Below are 22,564 nucleotides of genomic sequence, written 5' to 3' on the forward strand. Positions count from 1 at the left end.
GTGGTTGCTAATGGTTTCGTTTTTTTAGCTTCCCAATTAATATAGTTATAACTAGTTGTTATTAATAATGTAACAACAATTAAAATAGCTACCATTTATAAAGAAGGGGTATGGCACATGGTATATTAACACTAATTATTGGATCATTATAATTACCTGTGATGATGACCATTGTTATTAGTATTAAGCTTGAACTGAACTGGACTTCTTTTTTCTCCTTTTTTGGTATTATCTCAAGTAAGCTATTAGAATTATAGTTATTTCATGTCCAGTAGTTGATTTGAAATAAATAAACAAATCGTGTGTGTAGGTGTGTGTGTGTGTACATCATGTGTGTTTCTGCTGATTTCAAAGCAACTCAAAAGCTTTACAGAGTTGGTGGTTAAGGAGCTAACTTCTGTGACTTAGTCAAGTTATTTAATGTTGCTGAGTTCTAATTTTCTCATTTGTAAAAAGGAATAATTATAGCACCTAGCTCATAGAATTTTGAAGATTAAGTGACATAATAAATATCTATTGTGTTACATAATAGCACTTGCTAATGTATATTGTTATTTGTTTTTTATTATTACTATTTTTTAAAAGAACTGGAAGAATGCAGAAATGCAAAAAGAAAAGTAGTCACCATTTAATTCCATTATTTAACCACCATTAACATCTAGACTATATACTCCTTGTCTTTTCCTGTTTGTATGTATGCCTAAGTATGTTAAATTTTTTATAAAATTAGAAATTATTATTACCACTTTATAATTTGCTTTATCAATTTACTTTTCTGTGTCTAATATAAAGTCTTGTACATAATATTATTCATTGCAGATTAGCCCATATATATGTGTTTTATAATTTATTCACTGGATATTTAGATTTCTTTGAATTTTTCACTTTTATAAACAACAGAAATCTCATATAATTTGAATATACACCTTTTGGTACATATTTAATTAATTTTTGGCATAAATTTGTAGGCAACCATTTAATAAGCTATAGAATATTTAAAAATTGATACTTTAATTAAGACTTTAATTTCCATCAGTAGTGTATGAGACTTCTAGTTTCTATATAATATCCCCAGGCCTGGGTAGTATATATGTATATATTTTTTATTTTACCCAATCTAATGGCTTCTGTGCAATATGGGAAAAGTCATTTTAATTCTAATCCTAGATTCCCAGCCTGTAAAATTAACTAATGGGTATAAAATTCAGAAATATTGTCACAGGTCCTAAAGTTTATATTGATTCCAGTGCTGGTTGATGTTCAATATTTGAAGTGTAGCTCAAATGAGAAAGGACTGTGGTGAAGTTGGGTTAATACCCAAAGAGGCTGAAGGGATGACTATTGAAGAGCATTCCTGTGAATGTTGTAACTGTCCAGACTGTCTCAGTGTTGATCCCACTTGCAGATTCTAATTCAGAGAATGATATAATTAACAGTCATAATTCAAATTTATGATAATTTTTATTGCTGTCTATCAGGTAAAACGTATACTTCATAAGGGCAGGGATCTTTGTTTTGTTCACTCATCAGTATCTTAAGCACCTAGCACAGAGCTTGACACACAGTTGGGGTTAAATAATAAATGTCTACTGAATGAACAAATAAACTGGATGAAGCTACCCTATACCTGTCAAGAGGCTGAATGACCTGGTAACTGGCAGAATTCCCTTCCCAGCATGAGTGTGAGTAAGCTGCCATGATTGAGGCCTCTTGGACTTGCCTTTTCACAACAATCATGCTGTGTCCCATGACATACCCTTTCTCAGATATGTTAATATCTTCAGCCTAGTTAAGATTCAGCCTCCCCACTATAGTCCACATTTTTCACAGTGATGTTGGCCCTCTCTGCTCAAACCCATTATGTCTTAATAATTATAACTCAGAGGGTAGTATTATTTCCAAGTTCTTAGGGATACCCCATTGTTGCACCTTTGTACAACCTAGAACCACCACCTAATAGGATAGCTGTGAATATATTATATGGGATAATATATAATGTAAAATATAGAACTATTCATCTAGGCAATATTATGTAGTGGTTAAAAGCCCAGGCTCAGGAGCCAGTTCTCCACAGTTCAAATCTGGGTTTTGCAACTTAAAAGCTGTGTCATCTTAAGCAAGTTACCTGACGACACTGTGTTCAGTTTTCTTATCTGTAAAATGCAAATAGTAGTTTCCTTATAGGATTAATGTGTGGATTAAATGAGTTAAAGCATGTGAAGAAATATGAATAGTAAGTAAATATTACCTATTTTGATAAATATTATTAGCAGTAATAATAACCTCATTTTGAATGTCCTATGTGCCAGAAACCAAATGTACATTGTCTCAGGTAATCCTTAAAACAATTCTATGGACTAACTATTATTGTTATTTCTGTTTCGTTAATAAGGATATTGAGACTCAGAAAGTTTTAGTAACATCCTAAAACTGTATAGCTGGTGAGTGGTAGAACCTAGATTTAACTGCAGATGTGTCCAAAATATTTTCTCATGGAGAAATTTTTTTTAACAGAATCTGAAATATCTGCATTTGCATTGACAATATAATTTCTAATATCTGTTTTCTAGCCTTTTTAATCATGATCACAACCTTAGAACATTTTTCAAGAAATTAGCTTTCAAAGCATGTGAATATTTAAACATCCCTCTATTGACCTGAGGATCTAGAATTTCTAAAGACTCTTAGAGTCACTTACAGTGATTTTACTATTGTCCAGTTCACCAATCTCTGTATTTCCTCTACGAGGATTTTGGCAAAAATCAGTCAGTTAAATAAATAAATACAATTTAAAAGCTATAGGGTGGCAAATGATGACCAGGACAGACAAGCTGTGTTCCATGATGTGAGTTTGGTAAGCTTATAAACAAACCTTTTACAATCTCATGGAAAGAATAGCTATCCTTGCAAAATCAAAATGTAAACCTTTCAGGATTCATTTTCAACAGCATACTGAAGTTACAGGAGCTCTTACCTAACAGTGATTCTGTACCCAGTGTGGAAGTCTTGACATTAGCAGTAGTAGAGACTCATCTATTGTAAAGTAACTGGTTGACTGGGTGTGCTGTGTGTGACCAAAATCCTTCTCATTGCAGTGACAGACTTGAAATTTGGACACTTTTCAGACATCCCTACCACACAAAACAATGAAAACTGAAAAGCAATCCATTTATAGATGTTAACCCAGCTGCTGTATTTGTGGGGCATAATTACTATGACATATTTGACAGATTATTTTTTACATCCTTGAGATTTAATTATTTTCATTGAAATATGCTATAAAATATTGTTACCTTTTTGCGGGTAAATGAATTGGGATATTTGGTTAAAGTGTCTTTCATAGTCGAGAGATTTAGACAATGTACGGAGAGCTAGCATGGCCATGAATTGGCAGAGTGGTGGTAATTTGTGCATGATGCATATTCAGTAAGCACATTAGAATGTTAGCTGTGATAGCATGGGTTTGCACAGGATTCAACTTGAATTTGAAGATCTTATTTTTCTCTTCAACAGGTTAATTATGTATGGCTTTGTGAAAGCTATGGTATATGCTGGCCAGTTGAAAACTGGAGACTTCCATTTCACTGACTGTTTGTTTTTTGGTTCACTGATGTCAGCTACAGATCCAGGTAATTGCTCAAATAGTATTTTTTTTTTTTTTTTACTTTTTAAGAATCAAAAATTTAAATTACATGTTTCTCTAAAGACCATCACCTGAGTTTACATCATAATAATTCCTTATTCCTCTTTACTTGCAGTTGATACATGTATTAGTGGTTAAAGAAAGAAAGAAAAGAAATAGGTGAATATCCTAATAGCTTTAAAAAAATGGATCTGAAAACAATTTCAGTAGTGGGAATTTCAGAATTTAAAATTCATTACAGCTTATTTCTCTAGAATGTATAGACATTTTGAGCTATAGACCTTATTTTTTATCCAACTTGTCTTCTTTCAAAAATGATCTACTGAATTAAAGGGTAAAAAATATTTTCAAAAAGATTGTTTACAGGCACCTTGGGTGGCTCAGCTGGTTAAGTGTCTGCCCTTGGCTCAGGTCATGATCCCAGGGTCTTGGGTTTGAGTCCAGCATTGGGCTCCCTGCTCAGCGGGAAGTCTGATTCTCTCTCTCCCTCTATTCCTCGCCCCTGCTCGTGCTCTCTCTCAAGTAAATAAATTAAATCTTAAAAAAAATTGTTTACTATGGAGTAGGGAGAATAATAAAAATAATTGTCATATACCCTTCAGCAATTACCAATATGGCCAATATTTTTGTCTATACCCCCCTATACTCCCTTTTATCATGACTGGATTATGTTAGAGTAAATCTCAGACATTATATCATTTTATTTATAAATACATTGAAAAATGAGCATTGCTATTATGAAACGTAAAAATATTTATAATTATTCTTTAATATTATCAAAGAGCTAGTCTGTGTTCAGACATCCTCAAATGTCTTTTTATCGTTATCATTATTAGTTTGGGTAATAGGGCCAAATAAGGGCTGCATATTACAATTGATTAATATGACTAGTGAGTCTCTTTTAATTTATATGTTCCTCCTCCATCTTCTATTTTTGTCATTTATTTGTTTGGGGGGAAAATAGGCAATTTGTCTTGTGGTTGAACTGAATATGGCTCCTTAAAATGTTCCCTTATACCACATATTTCTTGTAAAACTGATGGTTAAATCTAGAGGTTTAATGAGATTTATGTTCATCATTTTGGGCAAGATTACTTTATAGGTTTCTATAGCAAAACATCACATGGTGATTAGTGACTCAGCTGTCAAACTGACTCATCACACTATTGTACAGTTTCTCCAACAAAAACCACCAGAACACACCTGTAGCTAAACAAGATGTGTTTATTACATGTTATAATGAGGGAAAATGCACACCAGAGGAAACATGGAAGCTTTCAGAGAATGTTAGAAAGGATTCATTACAGGCTTGGGCTTATGTTTGGTGATTTTAGGGAGGGTTTAAGGAATTGGAGCTTTGCTCTGGATAAGAGGCTGTCAGGAAACAGCAGTAATTGGGCATTTTAGTAAGTCTCATGTAGAATGAGGGAAGACTGGATTGAACCTAAAGTTAAAATTGGTAAAGTAGTGGCCTCTTAGAATAGCCAGGATAGAGGGATGTTTAGTTAATTTTGTAGTTTAGACAGTGTTCATTATTTCTGTTAAGACATGATTATGTAGTAGTCTTATTTTTGTCTTTTTTAAAAGATTTATTTATTTATTTGAGAGAAAGAGAGAGCACTCAGGGGAGAGGGGCAAAAGGAGAGAGAGAGAATCTTAAGCAGGGTCCATACCCAGCATGTGAGCCCGACTCGCAGCTCAATCCCACGACCCTGAGATCATGACCTGACCCAAAATCAAGAGCTGGACACTTAACTGACTGAGCCACTCTGACACCCCTCTTTTTGTCTTGATCCAACATGGTCATAGAGTGACCTTGTCTGATGTTGTTCTGTGAAATTGTCTGTGTGCAGCAGGAGAACACCAAGGCTCAGATGATAATACTAGGTCAGCCCCCAAATGTCAGGGGCTGTTTTGTCTTTCTTAGAATAGCCCTCTGACCAGTGGTATTGGCACCATGTGTTTGTCTGTTGTAAATGCAGAATCTCGGGCTCACCCCCAGATCTACCGAATTGGATTCTAGAATTTAACAATATCCTAAAGTTATTCATACGCACATCAAAATTTGGGAAGCATTACCTTTTAAAATTCCCCATTTTAGCTAATGATTTTAGTATGTATTGATGGTTACTGCTTAGTTAGTCCAGTGTTAATTAGGGGTTACAAGCTAGTGGTATGCTAATTCTATCCTACCTTTTGTATTTATTAGCTTGTACTTTCCTATAAATAAGCAGCTTTCCAGATCAACTACTTAAGTACCCCATGATATCATTTGAACAAAAAAGCAGGATAAATGATTGATTCTTTCCCTTTATTTACTAATTTTCAAAATAATGAATTGTTTCCTTAGCATCCTCCACATATGATCAAGGAGATTTTTCTTTTTTAAAGTATTATTTCAATACATGGATTTTAACATGGTTGGTATGTTTCAATCTACTGCTGTCATTATTCTTTTTGATGTTCATAATACTCCAACTTGACAACTGAGAGCTTCTTCAAGTTTCTCCTATATTCTTTTGTCATGACCCCAATGGTCTTTTATAGGTTTCTTGTCTTTGGGTAGGACTAGATGTTCCAACCTTATTTTGTGTGTTTCCTGTACCCTGACTTGGAACCAGCCATTTATAAGAGGGAAATTTATTTAGAGACCAAAATTTGGGCACTACGGGTTTTCATTGCTATTGGATTGGTCATTGTTTCTAGATATTTTTATTTATTTTGAAGGAGAAATAATATCACAAATTTATGTTAATATTAGCTCAAATTTAAGATTACAGAAATTTTACTTAACTGCCTTAAATTTTTATTTTTTCTTCTATCTACTTTTCTTCTTCCTATTACATATATAATTTATTTCCTTAAAATAAACACTTTCAAAATTATAATATGCATATTATTATTTAAAAATATGATTATTGAAAACTGCTTAAGATTTCATTGTGGTTCTTTTTAACCTTTGGATATATCTGACTAGGGATGAACAGTTAAAAATTACTGTTTTAAGAGCTCTTGAAATCATTCCTCTGTGGATTTTATCTTGTGAATATACAATAATGCTCATTTGTTTCATTTTGTTTTTGACTTTTGTGTTAAAATTAAAGAGCTATAGAATTCCAAAGTGAAAGCCATAGAACCAAAACAAGAGACATCTGACTTCTATTCCTGTCCCCTCTACCCTAACGTTCCAACCATTTTGGTTGGTCTTTCACTTACCCTTCTATTTTTAATCTAAGTAAATACACAAACATACACACACTCTACTATATGATATTATACACATGGTTCTTCACCTTACTCTTCTTTAACAGTATTTTAGAGAGTACTCCATAGCTATATGTAAAGATCTCTCTCATTCTTTTTTATAACTGTGGAGTACTCCATGGTTTAATCAGCCAGTTGTCTGTTGATAGACCTTTAGTTTTTTTCTTATCCTTTGCAATTATGAATGGTTGTTGTAACTAATAACACCAAAATAAATACCTTTCCACATTTTGCCAGTGTTTCTTTGGTCCAGATTTATAGAAACAAGTTAAAAGGTAAATGGATTTTTCCTAGGTGTAATTTTCCTAGATGCCAAATTCTTCTCCATAAAGTTTGTGCCATTTTGCCTTCACACCAGCAACATAGGACAGTAGCTATTCTTCACAGCTTTGCCAATGCAGAATTCTATCACAGTTTTGTATTTTTACTTATATAGTAGGTGAGGATTTGTATCTCCCTCTGGTTTGACTTAGTACTTCTCTTATTGTGAGTAAGGCTAAATCTTTGTTCATATGTTTAAGGGACATATGCATTTTTTTCCTGGAAATGAACCCTTTATAAGATGGCTTTGCTCAAGTAGGGTTATTAATTTTTATTTTTCAAGCTTTAGAAGCCTTTAACATATTAGAGATATTAACCTTTTATCTGCAATGTGTTACAAATATTTTTCCAAATTTTTTACGTTTTATTTTGTTTATGGTATGGGGGAGGAAAAAATGTTTTAATGTATGATGTTGACTCATTTCCTGGAAGAAGATGAAATAAAAGTAGGTCTCAGATTAGGAATTTGTGGTGTAGATTAGAGGATCAGAGGCTCAGAATAGTGTAGAGGGACCAACTGCTCCATCTTCAGGGTTAGAGATGACCCAGCCACCAGGTCATTGCTGGAAGATCTCATGCTACACTCTCATAGCCCCAGGGAAATGTAGAAGTTCCTTGGTAGTGATGGGAAGCATGAACTCAAGATGAAATATTTTCAACCCATCAGTGATTTCAAGTTACTTAAGGTTGTTCTTTTCTGTCCATATATGGACATTTTGCTTTTAATGGTCAGGTCCCATTTCGTGTCACATTTGCACAAATCTGCATGTTGAAAAGCATTGCATCCATTGTTTCCTGGTCCCAATGCCAAAGGCCAAGTTTGTTGCATTCTATTGAGTTAATCAGCCAGCTCCAAGAACAGTTGTATCATGTTAAAGCTTTGCTCCTTCTGTGGTGGGTGATATCCATGAGGTTATGTTTACATGACACAGGAAAAGTGATTGAAATAGAAAAATAAATCCAACTTGGTAAGATAGATATTTATCTGCATTGTGTCAAACAATTGGGTTGACTAAACTTTTTAAAATACAGAATTGACTCACAGCCATAAAGAGAATCTTAGGAGCCAAATCTACTTCCAAGTCTGGCACCAGCTGTGCACCTTTGGGTACCATTTAGCCTTTCTAGATTTTATGCATTCTTGGAAGTAGAAGATATTTGATCTCATTTCTCCCAACCTCTTCATTTTACAGATGAAGAAACTGACTTTTCATCTGTAAAATGAAAACTTTCAACTAGAGCCCTTTCCAGCTTTAACATTCCCTGTTTCTTATTTCTGTAAGGTTGGTTTTCATTTTAAAACAAGCTTTTGTTTTAAAAAAAAGTTAAAAATCAACCCAAAGCCCACCCCCCACACACACCCCAGGCATTCTTGGGTTCTAACCCTGATTCAGCAAATGTTAGAGAAGATCTTACATAGTAGAGACCCACACATGAACAGGAATACTTAAGCTTTCTTCTTTTACTAGCTAATTGTTATATTAAAACACCCTGAACCTACTCTGCTAAATTGGTACAATTTAAGATCTTCAACAACCTTAAAACACCTAGTTAATCTTACCCCACAATTATTCATTTATTGCCTAAATTATTGTGACTCGCTAATTTATGAAAGAGAACCTATGCTCTCCAGGTCTGACTTTTCTTGGCCTTCTTTAAATTAATTCTTTCCCATTTCACCTTAGCTAAATCTTAGCCAAGTGTTATTAACTATTCATATTTTTCTTTTATAGACACATATTTAAACTTAAATCTAATTCTTCCTGCATGTTTCTGACTCTCCTTGGCCAACTTTCAGTTTACCTCCAGTTAGGATGATTTGACTATTATTTGATTGATTTAGTTTCCTCTTTTCCTCACTGACAGAGATCCTGCTGATGATGTAAAGGCCATCAGAAACACTTAACAGAAAGTGGATGATTAAAGGCAGAGCCCCCAAAGAGATCGTGTATGGTAAATGACAGAGTTAGGAGAGGAGAGAAGTACTTAGAGAGCTTGATCAATGAGCCAGCTCATCTCTTCCAGTGTGTTTAGATAAGGGAAAGTAGAAGGATGGGGGAGAGGGGAGAAAAAATAAACAATATGGCAACAACTGGAAATGATGCCTTAGTTAATATCCTTCAATTTACAAATGGCCAAAGCCCATAAGGGAACCCTCTAACCTCATACTATCTTCATGTCTCTTTCATCATTGACTTGGGTCTCAGTTTGGTAAATTTGACTATCCAAGATAGTGATATTTTCATTAATAAGTCTAAAATGTCCCTTTATATATGGAGTGGGTAAGATAAAGAGAGAGGTCATTAAGGTGTATAAAGACACTTTGGAGCCCCATTGTACCCGTGCACTGTTCCTCAGCACATCAGTATTTTTGCTGTCTCAGCACATTTACATTTGTTGTTTCTCCCTCCTTGCCTTCTTCAGGTCTTTGCCCAAATGTAGCCTTGATGAGGCCTTTCCTAACCATCCTATCAAAAATTATACCCCATCTCCTCTGCTGCACAGTCATCAACAAATCATGATGCTTCCCATCCCCCTTCCTTGCCTTATATTCTTGTACAGCACTAATCACTATTCACCTACTATTTATTTCCTTATTTTTTTGTCCCCTGTGAGGAAGGAGCATTTTTTTTCTGTTTTCCCCCCATTTTCCACACTTATATTTTTAGTATCTAGAACAATGGGTTTTTAATAAATAGTTATTAAATTAATGAATTAATATATTTGTAGAAGAAACTGCTAGAGCAAAGTGTAGAGCTTGAAAAGGGGTCTCTTCTCAAAAAGAATGTGAAGCATTTGAGTATTCCAGATCACTCTCAGAGATAAGGAGTCTCATGATCTCAGGAGAGACAGTGACTCAAGATGAGGGTGGAACTCACAGCACATGGCTGAACTTCCAACTGAGTGGCAATACTGGTTTCTGTCCTCCAAAAAGGATATATTCAACTAAAACAAAAATATGTGTCTTTCTTCTTATCTGGCCACACAGCCAATATTTCTTTCTCCCTGTTTACCAGTTGTGCAGAGGCTTAAAATTTTCCAGAGCACCAAGCCATAGATTGTAGACTTGCAGAAGCAGTTATAATAGTGTGGGGTTTTTGTTGTTGCTGTTGTTGTTGTTTTGGGGGGGTGGTTTTTGTTGTTGTTGGAAGATGTTAAAAATAGGAGCTTCCTTTAGGAAAAGGAAAAATTCAACACATTACTTTAAGTATTAATCACTCAGAAGATGCCAGAAACTCCTCCTGGTATTTACAGGGCTGAGATTTCTTTCAAGGTCTGCAGGAAGCCACTCATTCAAGCACATTTGGGCTGTGCATTTTCTTACTTCATCAATTTCTCTGTTTCTTATTTGGATTAAAATGTCTTCATTTTATATGATGCAGCTGCATTGAGACTCAAATACAGCTGTGCTATTTTGAACTCCAGAAGTATTAGCCCAGTATTTAAAACTAGAAAATAATTCTTACTTCATAGACTTGGCCTATTTTTTCCAAGAAAATTAATTCAGGTTGTCCTGTTTTAGTTAGGCTTACTAAAAAATTCTTCTGTCCAATATGATGGCGACAAGCCACATATGGCTACTTGGAATGCGGCTAGTCCAAATTGAAAGGCTATAAGTATAAAATATACCCTAGATTCAAAGACTTAATATGAAGAAAAGTTTAATATCTCATTGATAATTTTTACATTGATTACATTTTGAAATTATGAGATTCATTTAATATTGAGTTAAAGAAAATATACTATTAAAATTAATTTTACCCATTTCTTTTTACTTTTTTAAAGTGGTTACTAGAAAATTTAAAATTACATACATTGTTTACATTCTATTTTTGTCAGACAGAACTACTATAGAGGAATATAGATATGGAATGTTGTTAGTCAAAAAATATCCTTTTTTTCCACCTTTGTTATTATTGACATATAAATATGTACATTTAAGGTGTACAATGTGATGATTTGATACCCATATATATTGCAAAATGATTACCACAATAAAGTTAGTTAACATCCCCTCACATAATTACCCGTGTGTGTGTGTGTGTGTGTGTGTGTGTGTGTGTGTGTGTGTGTGTGGTGGTGGCAACATTCATGATCTACTCTTTTAAAAACTTTCAAGTATATATTATAGTTTGGTTAACATATTAACATGCTATATCTTTCTAAAACTTATTAATCTTATAATTGGAAATCGATACTTTTTGACCAACATCTACCCATCCCCCCCAACTCCCAGCCCCTGGCCACCAACATTCTTGTTTCTATTGCAATGAGCTCAGTTTTTTAAGATTACATACAAAAATATGATCCTTAATAAAAATACCACAACAATTTTAAGTCGAGTAGAAAAATTAAGCACAAATACAAGGCACTGCACAGATTATGGCATTTTGGTGAAATATAGGCACTTTATTTCTATGATTTTGAACTAATATGTCTGAGATTTTCTTTCTAATGTTTCTTTTTCCAGTCTTATTTTTCTGCTCCAACACATAATAACCCATAAACTAGATTCACCCATGCTTCAGAAATAAAGCAAAGAGAAACAAGATTAATGCTCTGTATGATTTAAATATCATGTATATGCCATTCAAAACTATAAATACTGCAACCTCTGACTTGAGAGAAACAGATTAAATAAGTCCCTGTCCAAGTGTCTCAACTGTGTTTTTTTCCTTAATTGAAACATAAATCACAGGTTCCTAAAGTCTGACAATCTGAGTTGTTTTTTTAATGCCCATTACTGTTTTGTTTTATAGAGCTTGTCAGAAATCCAAGAAACTTGACATTTATATTATGTTACCCCTGTTTCAAAGTATGTTGACACATTTAATGGCCCTAAATTGGGTAGACTCAATAACAGAAATAAATATTTGCCTCAAAGAAGTAAATAGAAACTACCTGTGTGGCCAATTGGGAAAGTACAATTTATAATTCTTCTCATTAAGTTAATGTACATTATTATTCAATTCTCCAATAAGTCAAAATATATATAGTACTTAATAGGATCCATTTCTTTCTTTCTTTTTTTTTTATTATTTGTTTTAAGTAATCTCTACACTCAACATGGGGCTCAAACTTATAACCCGGAGATCAAGAGTTGCACACTCTACTGACTGAGCCAGCCAGGCACCCCACATTTCTTTATCTTTATCATCATCAACATTAAATAACATTTAATGATTAGATCTAGGAAAGCATCTACAGGCCTCAAAATATAAAAATTCTGTCGAATTTTACACAGGGCATAGTATATATTTACTGAATAAATAGAACAGTCATTGAGTATTAAGAACACTGACTATGGAGTGGGATAGGCCTGTGTTTAAATTTACATTCTGTCTGACCTATTTGAGCCTCAGTTTCTCCATCTATGAAACGAGCATAGGAGGACTTTTTAAAGACTTTTTATAAGGATTACATGAGATAATTTTATTATTATTATTAATATATTGTTATTTTTATCCTATACTAAGATGAGGCTACTATTTTATACTCAGCAAGTGAGACATGCACATTTTTGCCTGTTTTCCTGGTAGCCCAGTAATGGATTACCATGAATCTATATTCTTTGTTAATAAAATGCTCCCTTGACCAACTAAATTCATCTGTGACTTGCTTGGTTAGAGTTGGGAGCATAATATATGCAATATGGTAATTTTGCTTTTATAAAACACAAATATACTTTATATTTATTTTCAAAGGTGGTAGATAGTAATATGTGAAAGCAAATCTCAGACATTGTCATTTTATGCACATATATTTTGGTATACATCTCTATAATTGTGGGCATTGTTCTTATGTAACCATAAAGCCATTATTAAACCTACAAATTTTCCATAATCCCTTGGTATCATCTAGTACCTATCCACATTCAAATTTCTCTGATTTTCTTTTTATTAAAGTATAGTTGACACACAATGTCACATTAGTTTCAGGTGTACAGCATAGTGATTCAACAATTCTATACATTATGCTATGTTCACCATAAGTGTAGATACCATCTGTCACCATTCAATGCTATTACAATGCCATTGACTATATTCCCTATGGTGTAACTTTCATCCCCATGACTTACATTCCATATGGAAGCCTGTACCTCCTTCTTTCCTTCACCCATTTTGCCTATACCTTCACTGTCTCCCCTTGGGCAGCCACCAGTTTTTTCTCTTATTTGTGAGTCTGTTTCTGCTTTTTATGATTCTTTGTTCATTTGTCTTGTTTTTCAGATTCCACATATAAGTGAAATCATATGCTATTTGTATTTCTCTGTATGACTTACTTCAGTTATCATAATACCTCTAGGTCCACTCATGTTGTTGCAAATGGCAAGACCTCATTCTTTTTTATGGCTGAGTAATACCCCATTGTGTGTGTGTGTGTGTGTGTGTGTGTGTGTGTGTGTGTGTGTGTATGTATCTCACATCTTTTTTATCCAAGTGTCCATTGGGTTTCTTCCGTATCTTGGCTATTGTAAATTATGCTGCCATAAACATAGAATGGAAACCCAGAATCGATAAATAAAGAATAGACATATTTGAGTATATAAAAATATATTTAAATAATAAAAGATAACCATTAAGAAAATCACTAAGCAGACAACACAGTGGGGTAAAAGCATTTAAATATAGAAGAACAAGTATTACTATTTCTTTTTTTTAAAGATTTATTTATTTATTTGAAAGAGAGAGAACAAGCAGGGGGGTGCAGAGGGAGAGGGAGAGAGAGAATCCTCAAGCTGACTCCCCACTGAGCACAGAACCAGATGTGGGGCTCCATCCCAGAACCTTGAGATCATGACCTGAACCAAAATTAAGGACCTGCCACTTAACCAACTGAACCACCCAGGCACCCCCAAGTATTATTATTTCTAATATAGAAAGAACACTTTAAAATGTCAATCTGGCAATAAATAACAGAAAAATGGACAAAGATTATGAAGAGGCAATTTATAGAAGAGCAAGTCCACTTGGGGTACAAATGTGCAAAGTTGTTCAAACTCACCAGAAGTCATAGAAATCTAAAATAAAGTAACAGCATGTCATTTTATACCTAACAGTTGGCAACAATTGTAATGACAAATAACAGTCATTGCTGGCAGGGAGGCAGGGAAAAGTACTGTTACACATTTCTAGTGAAAATTTAAATCATTAACATACTTTTGGAAAGCAGTGTGGCAACAGCTATTAGAATTTAAAATACATAGTTCCTTCTGACCCAGTGTTCTGACTCCTGGATCCTGTCCCACACAAGTAAAAATACTGGATTCTTAAGAATATATGGACAAGGCTGTCTATTGCAACATGTTTTTTAAGTGGAGAAAAACAAACAAAAAGGAGCAAAGTGAATCCTATCAATAAGGGAATTGTTGGAAAGGTTGTAGGACATCAATACAATATCATGTAGCCATTAAAGAGGATAAATTAGTGCTCTTCCAGCTGACTTGAGAGATATCCAGGAGGCATTGTTGACTTTGTAAAGCAAGATATAGAAAAGTATATATAAAATATGATTCCAACTTTTAATATATAGACAAATATGTATGTGTGTATATAAAGCAGAACTCATGGGGTATAACCATAGAAACTGCTTTTTTTCCTCCCACTTCTCCTTTATTTTTTATTTTTAAATTTTTTTAAAACATTAAAATTTTAATTCCAGTATAACTAACATACAGTGTTGTATTAGTGTCAGGTGTACAATATAGTGATTCAACAATTCTGTACATTACTCAGTGCTCATCACAGTAAGTGTATGCTTAATCCCCTTCACCTATTTCACCCATCTCCTGACCCACCTCCCCTCTGGTAATCATCAGTTTGTTCTCTTTAGTTAAGAGTCTGTTTTTTGGTTTGTCTCTTCTTTCTTTATTTTTTTGGTTTCTTAAATTGCACATATGAGTGAAATCATATGGTATGTGTCTTTGACATATTTGTTTCACTTAGCATTATACCCTCTAGATCCATCCATGTTGTTGCAGATAGCAAGAGCTCATTCTTTTTTATGGCTGAGTAATATTCCACTGTATATTTCCCATTACATCATCTATTGATGGACACTTAGGTTCTTCATCCATTCATCTATCAAGGGGTATTTGGTTTGTTTCCATAATTTGGCTATTGTAAATAATGCTGCAACAAACATAGGGGTGTATATATCTTTGAATTGGTGTTTTTGTCTTCTTTGGGTAAATACCCAGTAGTGGAATTACTGGATGATGTGGTAATTCTATTTTTAATTTTTTGACTCCATACTGTTTTCCACAGTGGCTCCATACTGTTTTCCACAGTGGTTGCACCAGTTTGCATTCCCACCAATAGTGCACAAGGATTCCTTTTTCTCCACATCCTTGCCAACACTTGTTGTTTCTTATGTTTTTGATTCTAGCCATTCTGACAGGTGGGAGGTGATATCTCATTGTGGTTTTGATTTGCAATTCCCTGATGATGAGTGATGTTGAACATTTTTTCATGTGTTTATTGGTCATCTGTATGTCTTCTTTGGGGAAATGTCTGTTCTTTCTTCTGCCCATTTTTAATTGGATTATTTGTAGGTTTTTTGGTGTTGAGTTGTATAAGTTCTTTATATATTTGGGATGCCAGGCCCTTATTAGATATGTCATTTGCAAGTATCTTCTCCCATTCGGTAGATTGTCTTTTTGTTTTATTGATTGTTTCCTTTGCTGTGCAGAAGTTTTTTATTTTGATGTAGTCCCAATAGTTTAATTTTGCTTTTGTTTACTTTGCCAGAGGAGACATTTCTAGAAAAATGTTTCTATGGATGATGTCAGAGAAATTACTGCCTCTGTTTTCCTCTAGGAGTTTTATGGCTTCTGGTCTCATATTTAGGTCCTTAATCCATTGAGAGTTTATTTTTGTGTATGTTTAATAAGGTTATCCCATTTCCTTCTTTTGCAGGTAGCTGTCCAATTTTCCCAGCACCGTTTGTTGAAGAGACTGTCTTTTCCCCATTGCATATTGTTGCCTCCTTTGTCATAGATTAATTGATCATATAATCATGGGTTTATTTCTGGGCTTTTCTGTTCCATTCTATCCCATGCTCCTCTTAAAGTATTCAATGAGGTTACATTTTTTTCCATCTGCTGGATAAAAATCTTTGGTCTTTAAGTTGCAGTTGGATTTTCAATTCAGCGGTGAGCATTTCTAATCCCATATAATACTGGAAGTTTTCAATTTAATTTAAGACTCTACCCTACCTCCCCTAGCCTGTTGAAGGCAGGCTGCCTACCTTTGGGAGAAGAGATGTGTTTGGGTTCTTTATTCTTTCTCATGCTTCTCATCTACCCCTTGCTGGATGAAGTTTCTGACACCTACAAAGGTAGATGCAGAGATGAGGCAAGGGAATTTTTTATTTGATAGATAATTAGCTACCATCAGAGCAACTGGATAGCCATAGCCCATTAGATTTCTCAGGTGAGAGTCAAAGAGTATTTCACTGTGTCCCCAAACTCTAGTCACACTGTAAGCTGTCTGATGGCCTAGCCAAAGTCCCTCTCCATAGGCGTGAGATTCACAGTTCACAAGTAGCAAAACAACTCCCTTCACAAATCTTAACCTCTAGGTTAGAGTCTAGAGAGAGACACTTTCTTATTCTTAATGTAGGTGAGAGGTTTAAGGGAGTCATGTAACTTATTTTTGGATAAATATTTTAAAATTTTGCATCTTACTGTTGGATGTGTAATTTTTTTCTTTGTTCCTTAAACTTCTGATTTAACATCTGTTACAAATGCATGTGTATGCTTATTACAAAGAAAATTTTAATATAAAGAGATTTTGGTGGGACATATACTAGATTATAAATTGGGTTACTTAGGAGGAGGGAAGGTATGAGTTTAGGAAAGGAAGAATTGTGGAAAAGAGAGTCATGTTAAAAAGGAAAAGAAAAAAGGTAATTAAAACAAAGCAAGCAAATAAACAGAATATGTACAATGTGATCACATTTATGCATTTATATGGAAGCACATCTATGTATGTAAAAAAGAACTCTTCAAAATTTCACAGAAATGAGAAAATTAACCAATCATTTTTATATCGTTAGTAAATCACTGAAATGTGATAAGAAGATCTTAAAGGAAAATCATCCAACTCAATATATTATTGCACATGCCATGAAGTAAAAAAAAAAAAAAATTCGGTGACTTTGTGTATTACATGTAAGTCACACATCTTGACTTACTCTGGCAGCTAAAGTGTGCTAAGAATCCCGAGTGTTTGATGAAGCCCTGAGCACTGGATGTTGGCTTTCATAAGCAGACTACTGGCTCTTGTTAATTGAATGTAGAAAATTCACTCTGGCATTATCCTGTCTGGAGCCTAAATTAAATGCATGGATGATAATTCATTTATTGAAATTAGAAGCCAAGAGGAATATAGATACAAAGTCAAAGTTTCTGCTTTGCTAATGTTGAGCCCAACCAGCCTCTACTTGACAAGTGTCATGGCACCATGCTATTTTTATTACTGGGAGTTGGGAGATCTGAGGTCTAGTTCAGTTCCTGCTACTAACTCACAGGACAAATCAGCTGTCTACATTACCTTTCTAGGTTTAGTTTCCTCATATATTCTAGAGGAATTAGATAATTGCTGAGGTAATTCCTGCTCTACTTAGTGGTTCTCCAACTTGAGTGTACTTAAAACTCACTTGGAGAGTTTGTTAATATGCAGATTCCTGGGCTCTATCTCCAGATATTCTGATTCAGTAGGTCTGGGATGGGGTCCAAAACTGCAATTCTAAGTGTCCAGTTGATGCTGATGATGCTAGTCCAGAGACCTGATGGATATAAGAATTGATGAGTGAAATATTTGCATTTCTGAGTAAACTAGTGAATTATAGAATAAAGCAGGCTCAGTACTAATCTCTGAGACTTCCCCCTCTTAGAGTAGAGACTGCCCTTCTGAGATGCCACCAGTCCACCTGTCTCCTGGCATTCTCCATTACCCAGTGTTTCCAGTATATCCTACCTAAAATCACAAATAGGTGTCACTCTAATTTGGGGGCAAATTGGTCCTGAGAGGAAGTGTGAGTTAGGACACTGGAGAATATGTCACCAGCTCCTAATTTTGTGGGTTAAAAATCTAAGAGAGTTCCTAGGAAGTTATTGGCAAAAAATGATCACAGTTAGGGATGGATAATAAACTTTTAATCCCAAGAAGAACTGCCCCTAAAAACAAAATAGGCATGTGGTGGAGTAGGAGGGTTACCTAAAAATGAAGTCAAGATAGTGTCTTCTAGTGACCGAATTATCCTGGATATTAAAAGTGTCTGCTCATTAAAGCAAGATTAGTGTCATGGGTGAATGGAGCAGTACGTTTTAGTGCTTTAACTTCTCTGAACCTCACTTCCCATGTCCTTAAAATAGACACTATAAAAACAAAACATAATAGAAAATACCTCCGATTTCTTCACAGAATTGCTGTAAGATCAAATGAAATGCTGTATAGAAAATTTTTTGTAAATTGCTAACCTATAAAATAAATTTTTACTAACAATGAGTTCTTCTAAGTCACTTTATTGGCTTTTTAGATAACACTATCATAGCATTCTTATTTGTTTACAATTGAATGTAAAATTGCCAGATATCCATTGTTTTCTTAAGTAGCCATGATAAAATAACTGTTTTCTCATATTTCATTACTTGTTTACCCACTTTCGTAGTCAATCTCCAATATAAAGAGATTTAAAAGAAGAACAATTGAATTATATTTATCTTCATGTGGATTCCCTACTTTTTGTAATATCTTCTATACACTTAGATATTTAAAATTCCAAGTGGTTTCCCTATGCTTCCAGATGCTGCTCTTGTAGTCACATGAGGCATTACAAAATGTTGTATAAAGGCTTGTATAATCTATTTGAATTATATAAATCATAGTTCCTCTGATAGAATAATTGAGCATGGGTGTTCTAGGCTTTATTCCCTGCTCACCCATCCCTCCCCACTCCACCCTAACCCAACCACAAATTATAAAGCCAAACTCAGGTCTGTGTTTGGGTTGGTACTTCACTGTTTCTTAAAATCAGTTCCACTGTTTCTCTAAGGAAAAGCTCCTCTTATTCGTAGTTGGACAATCCAGACCCTGAATCACTATATATAGCTTATCCCATGTAATGTGTGTCTACAGTGACCACTGACCATAGCCATCCCCCAAACACATGGACACAAATTATGGCTTCTCATCCTGCAGGCCAACCAAGGGTGGGGTTTTCCCTATAACAAAATCTCCAGCTTGGCAAAATGATTATTATTGTCTCCTCGGCATAATCAGGTAGAAGCACTGGACAAATGTGTAGCATTGAGTTTTCATCTTTTCTGTTAACACTTTGAGGAAATAAGAGTCTTCCAAAATGAGAGACGTTTTTATACACTGTACTTGCAAGTCACTATTTTCATTCAGCATTTAAGTTGGAGGGGGGAAAAAAAGCCACCTTTATCCTTTAAAGTTTTCCGCAGTGTAACTATTCCAGAGGCATATGAACTATCTTACCTTTGATCGTGTTGATAATCTGAAGACCCTTTCTATTTGGGGTTACTATGGTTACGGCTGCACGGGTGATGTGTGAGCTGCACTGCTGTTTTGATAAAAATAGGTATTAACTACCAGTCATAGTCTTCTCATTTCACATCAGTTCTTGCAGAAGAACAGCATATTAAAAAAAGAGAGAGAAAAAATCCTTTCCAAAGAACCATGAAGGAACATCTGCATAAATAATGGTGATTGGTCATGTGTATAAAAATATTTTTAATTAAATTCTTTTTAATTAAACAGGGCATTTTGCTGAATCTTTGTCTGTTATTTGCACCAAGCTTAACCTTGAGGAAGATGGCTGATTAACAGACCCAAGAACCTATAATTAAAAGTAGAACTGTTATTTTTGGAGGACTGCCTCTCCAGTAAGGGTGACTTAAAGGGCTGTCTCATATTTTTTTCATTTGTCATTGAATTCCCTGGTTAGAATTTTGTTTTTTTTTTTAACATAGGAGAAATGATTACCAACATTGTCATAATCAAAAGAGTTTTTATTTTTCAGCTTAGTTTTCCTTCAGTCCCTTTGATCACACTCTCACTGTCGTTTTTCAATATTTAATTGTGGTCTTCATCTATTTCTCCTGTTTGGGTCATGTCTTCTTTTTAAAGTCATGTATATTGTATTTTTTTCACCTCTGGCCCTCTCTGCCTATGCATTTCAGAGTGTTAGACTACAGTAAGTTTGTGGTTTCTCATCACTGGTATTATCAACATTCTACACAGGAATTCAAGAGAAAACTGAATAACTTTCTATTTGTAGTCAAAAATACGATGTAATGTACAAAGTAGTTCCTTCAGTACCAGTCTGGCTTAGAGAACAGAGACAACATTCATTTAATATCTGCTAAGCAGCATAAGAGGAGACTGAGATGGTTGTATGCCCACATTCTGAAGGAAAAAAAAATGCTCACACATAGTTTAAGGTTCATGTCCTTGAACTATTTGTGCAGTTATTTGTGGACGTTGGGTGACTCTACATTTAGTATCATACTTGGTAGAGAAGTATTGTATTAGTGTTGCTGTGGGAGAAGGGAAATAGTGAGGGAATATTCAGGGTCTTTTCTCATGCTTTCTTTGAATTCCCAGAGGAAAAAATTACACCTCTGAGGAAGTCAGAGGATATTAGACAGCGTACTTCCCATTGAAGGCAACCGGCTTCTGGAGACTGCAGAGCGACTGGCCATTTTCACTGTGCAGTGTGTTTCAAGCCTGCATACAGTGTCATTTAACAGAACTCAACTGCATTTTCTGTGTCTATCCAATTCCATATTAAGTTCACAGAAATAGTATCAGTTTAAAAGCCTCTACATAAACCTAGGTCCATAAAACACCATCATAAACCCAGATTCTATTCTTGAACAAATTTACTCAGAAATAAAAATAACAGCTTAGATTTATATTGTGTATCTCTTTCAAAGAACTCAAGACAGCTTCCATACGCAGCACTTCAGTTATTTTCACCTAGTTTTCTTGGGTAGAGAGGACGCATTTAAGTGAAATAATTGGGTGCAGAGAATTTTTTTAATTTTCTCAAGATTTCATAGTAAGTTAAAGGAAGATTGATACAAAAGCCAGAGCCTCTATTTCCTTAGATAACTAGACTATGTTTTTGCAAGATACTAACAGCCATGTGATCAAAATATATTATTGACTTTAGCTAATTTGCAGCTAGTTCTAAAATCAGTAACATCTTTATTCTACCATCAAAGCAATGGTGCACTTGAGTCAATATTTAGAAGCAACCCAAAGCCACCAATTGGCAGCAAATGAAAAGCTCCCTCTGAATTTTCCTGCTTCGGAGTATGTCATCTAGTGATAACAACCATTAACTAAGTGTGTACACATATATCATCTAATTTGATCATCACCACAGTCAATTATCTCCATTCTAATAAACTGAGGTTCTAAATACATAAGTGGTTTATTTAAATGTACAAGGCTTATAAGTGCCAGAAATGGGAGACAAAGCATGTCCAATATTCTTTTTTCTAGACCACTGCTGCTTCTCAAAATAGAACAGTGATGTGCCAATTAGGCTTAACACAAAATGAAACTCAATAGTCAAGTTCTCCTTTTTATGATTAATTTCACTTAGCAAACATTTATTCAGCACCTGCTATGTAGTAAGCACTGTAGGACTGGCTGAGGGAAAGGGCAATAAACCAGACACAGAGGCTGCCCTCAAGAAGTTCCAGTCTAAAGGGGGCTTTAGGGGCACCTGGGTGGGGTGCAGTCTGTTAAGCATCTGACTCTTGGTTTCGGCTCAGGTCATGATCTCAGGGTCTGTGATATTGACCCCAGCTTCAGGCTCCATGCTCAGTGTGAGTCTGCTTGAAATTTTTTCTCCTTCTCCCTCTGTCCTTTGTCCCCTCCCCCCAAATAAATAAATAAATCTTTTTAAAAAATCTTTAAAGAGGGCTGTAGATACAAGTTTAAAAGATAAGAGAGTGATAGTCCAAGAAACTTTGTAAGCACAGAGAAAGGGCCCCACGGACCCTGGTACCACTCTTGTGGAAGGGGACTGGGAGGGCTTAGAGCTTCCCTCACCGTAAGCCAATATTTTGCCTGATTGAAGGAGATAACATGTCATTTGGAGGAAATATGAACCATGTTTCTCTCCAGTAAGAGATGGCCCTACAAGTAGTGGTTTTCCATTCCCATATAGGACCACAGACAGTATGACTTGTTCAAACTTAGGAAGATCTCCCTGGGCTCAGACACCATTGGGGGTGTCCTGACTTGATAATCCTGGGGGTCAGGGTTAAGGCAAGGAGGGCACATGCACTTG

The 22,564-nt window shown here is 34.9% G+C and overlaps 1 protein-coding gene across 1 annotated transcript in view; it reads left to right on the forward strand.

The window, feature by feature from the left end:
* SLC9A9 (solute carrier family 9 member A9) overlaps positions 1–22,564 on the forward strand; it is a 564,530-nt gene that overhangs the window by 138,417 nt on the left and 403,549 nt on the right. Inside the window, exon 5 of the mRNA XM_028099209.2 lies at positions 3,514–3,629. Coding sequence (XP_027955010.1) covers positions 3,514–3,629 — 116 coding nt within the window. The remainder of the gene's footprint in view (positions 1–3,513; positions 3,630–22,564) is intronic.

The sequence above is a fragment of the Eumetopias jubatus genome, unplaced genomic scaffold, assembly GCF_037043125.1.
Source record: "Eumetopias jubatus isolate StellerSeaLion01/CBP00866 unplaced genomic scaffold, mEumJub1_p1.0 scaffold_1, whole genome shotgun sequence".
Classification (NCBI taxonomy): Eukaryota; Metazoa; Chordata; class Mammalia; order Carnivora; family Otariidae; genus Eumetopias; species Eumetopias jubatus.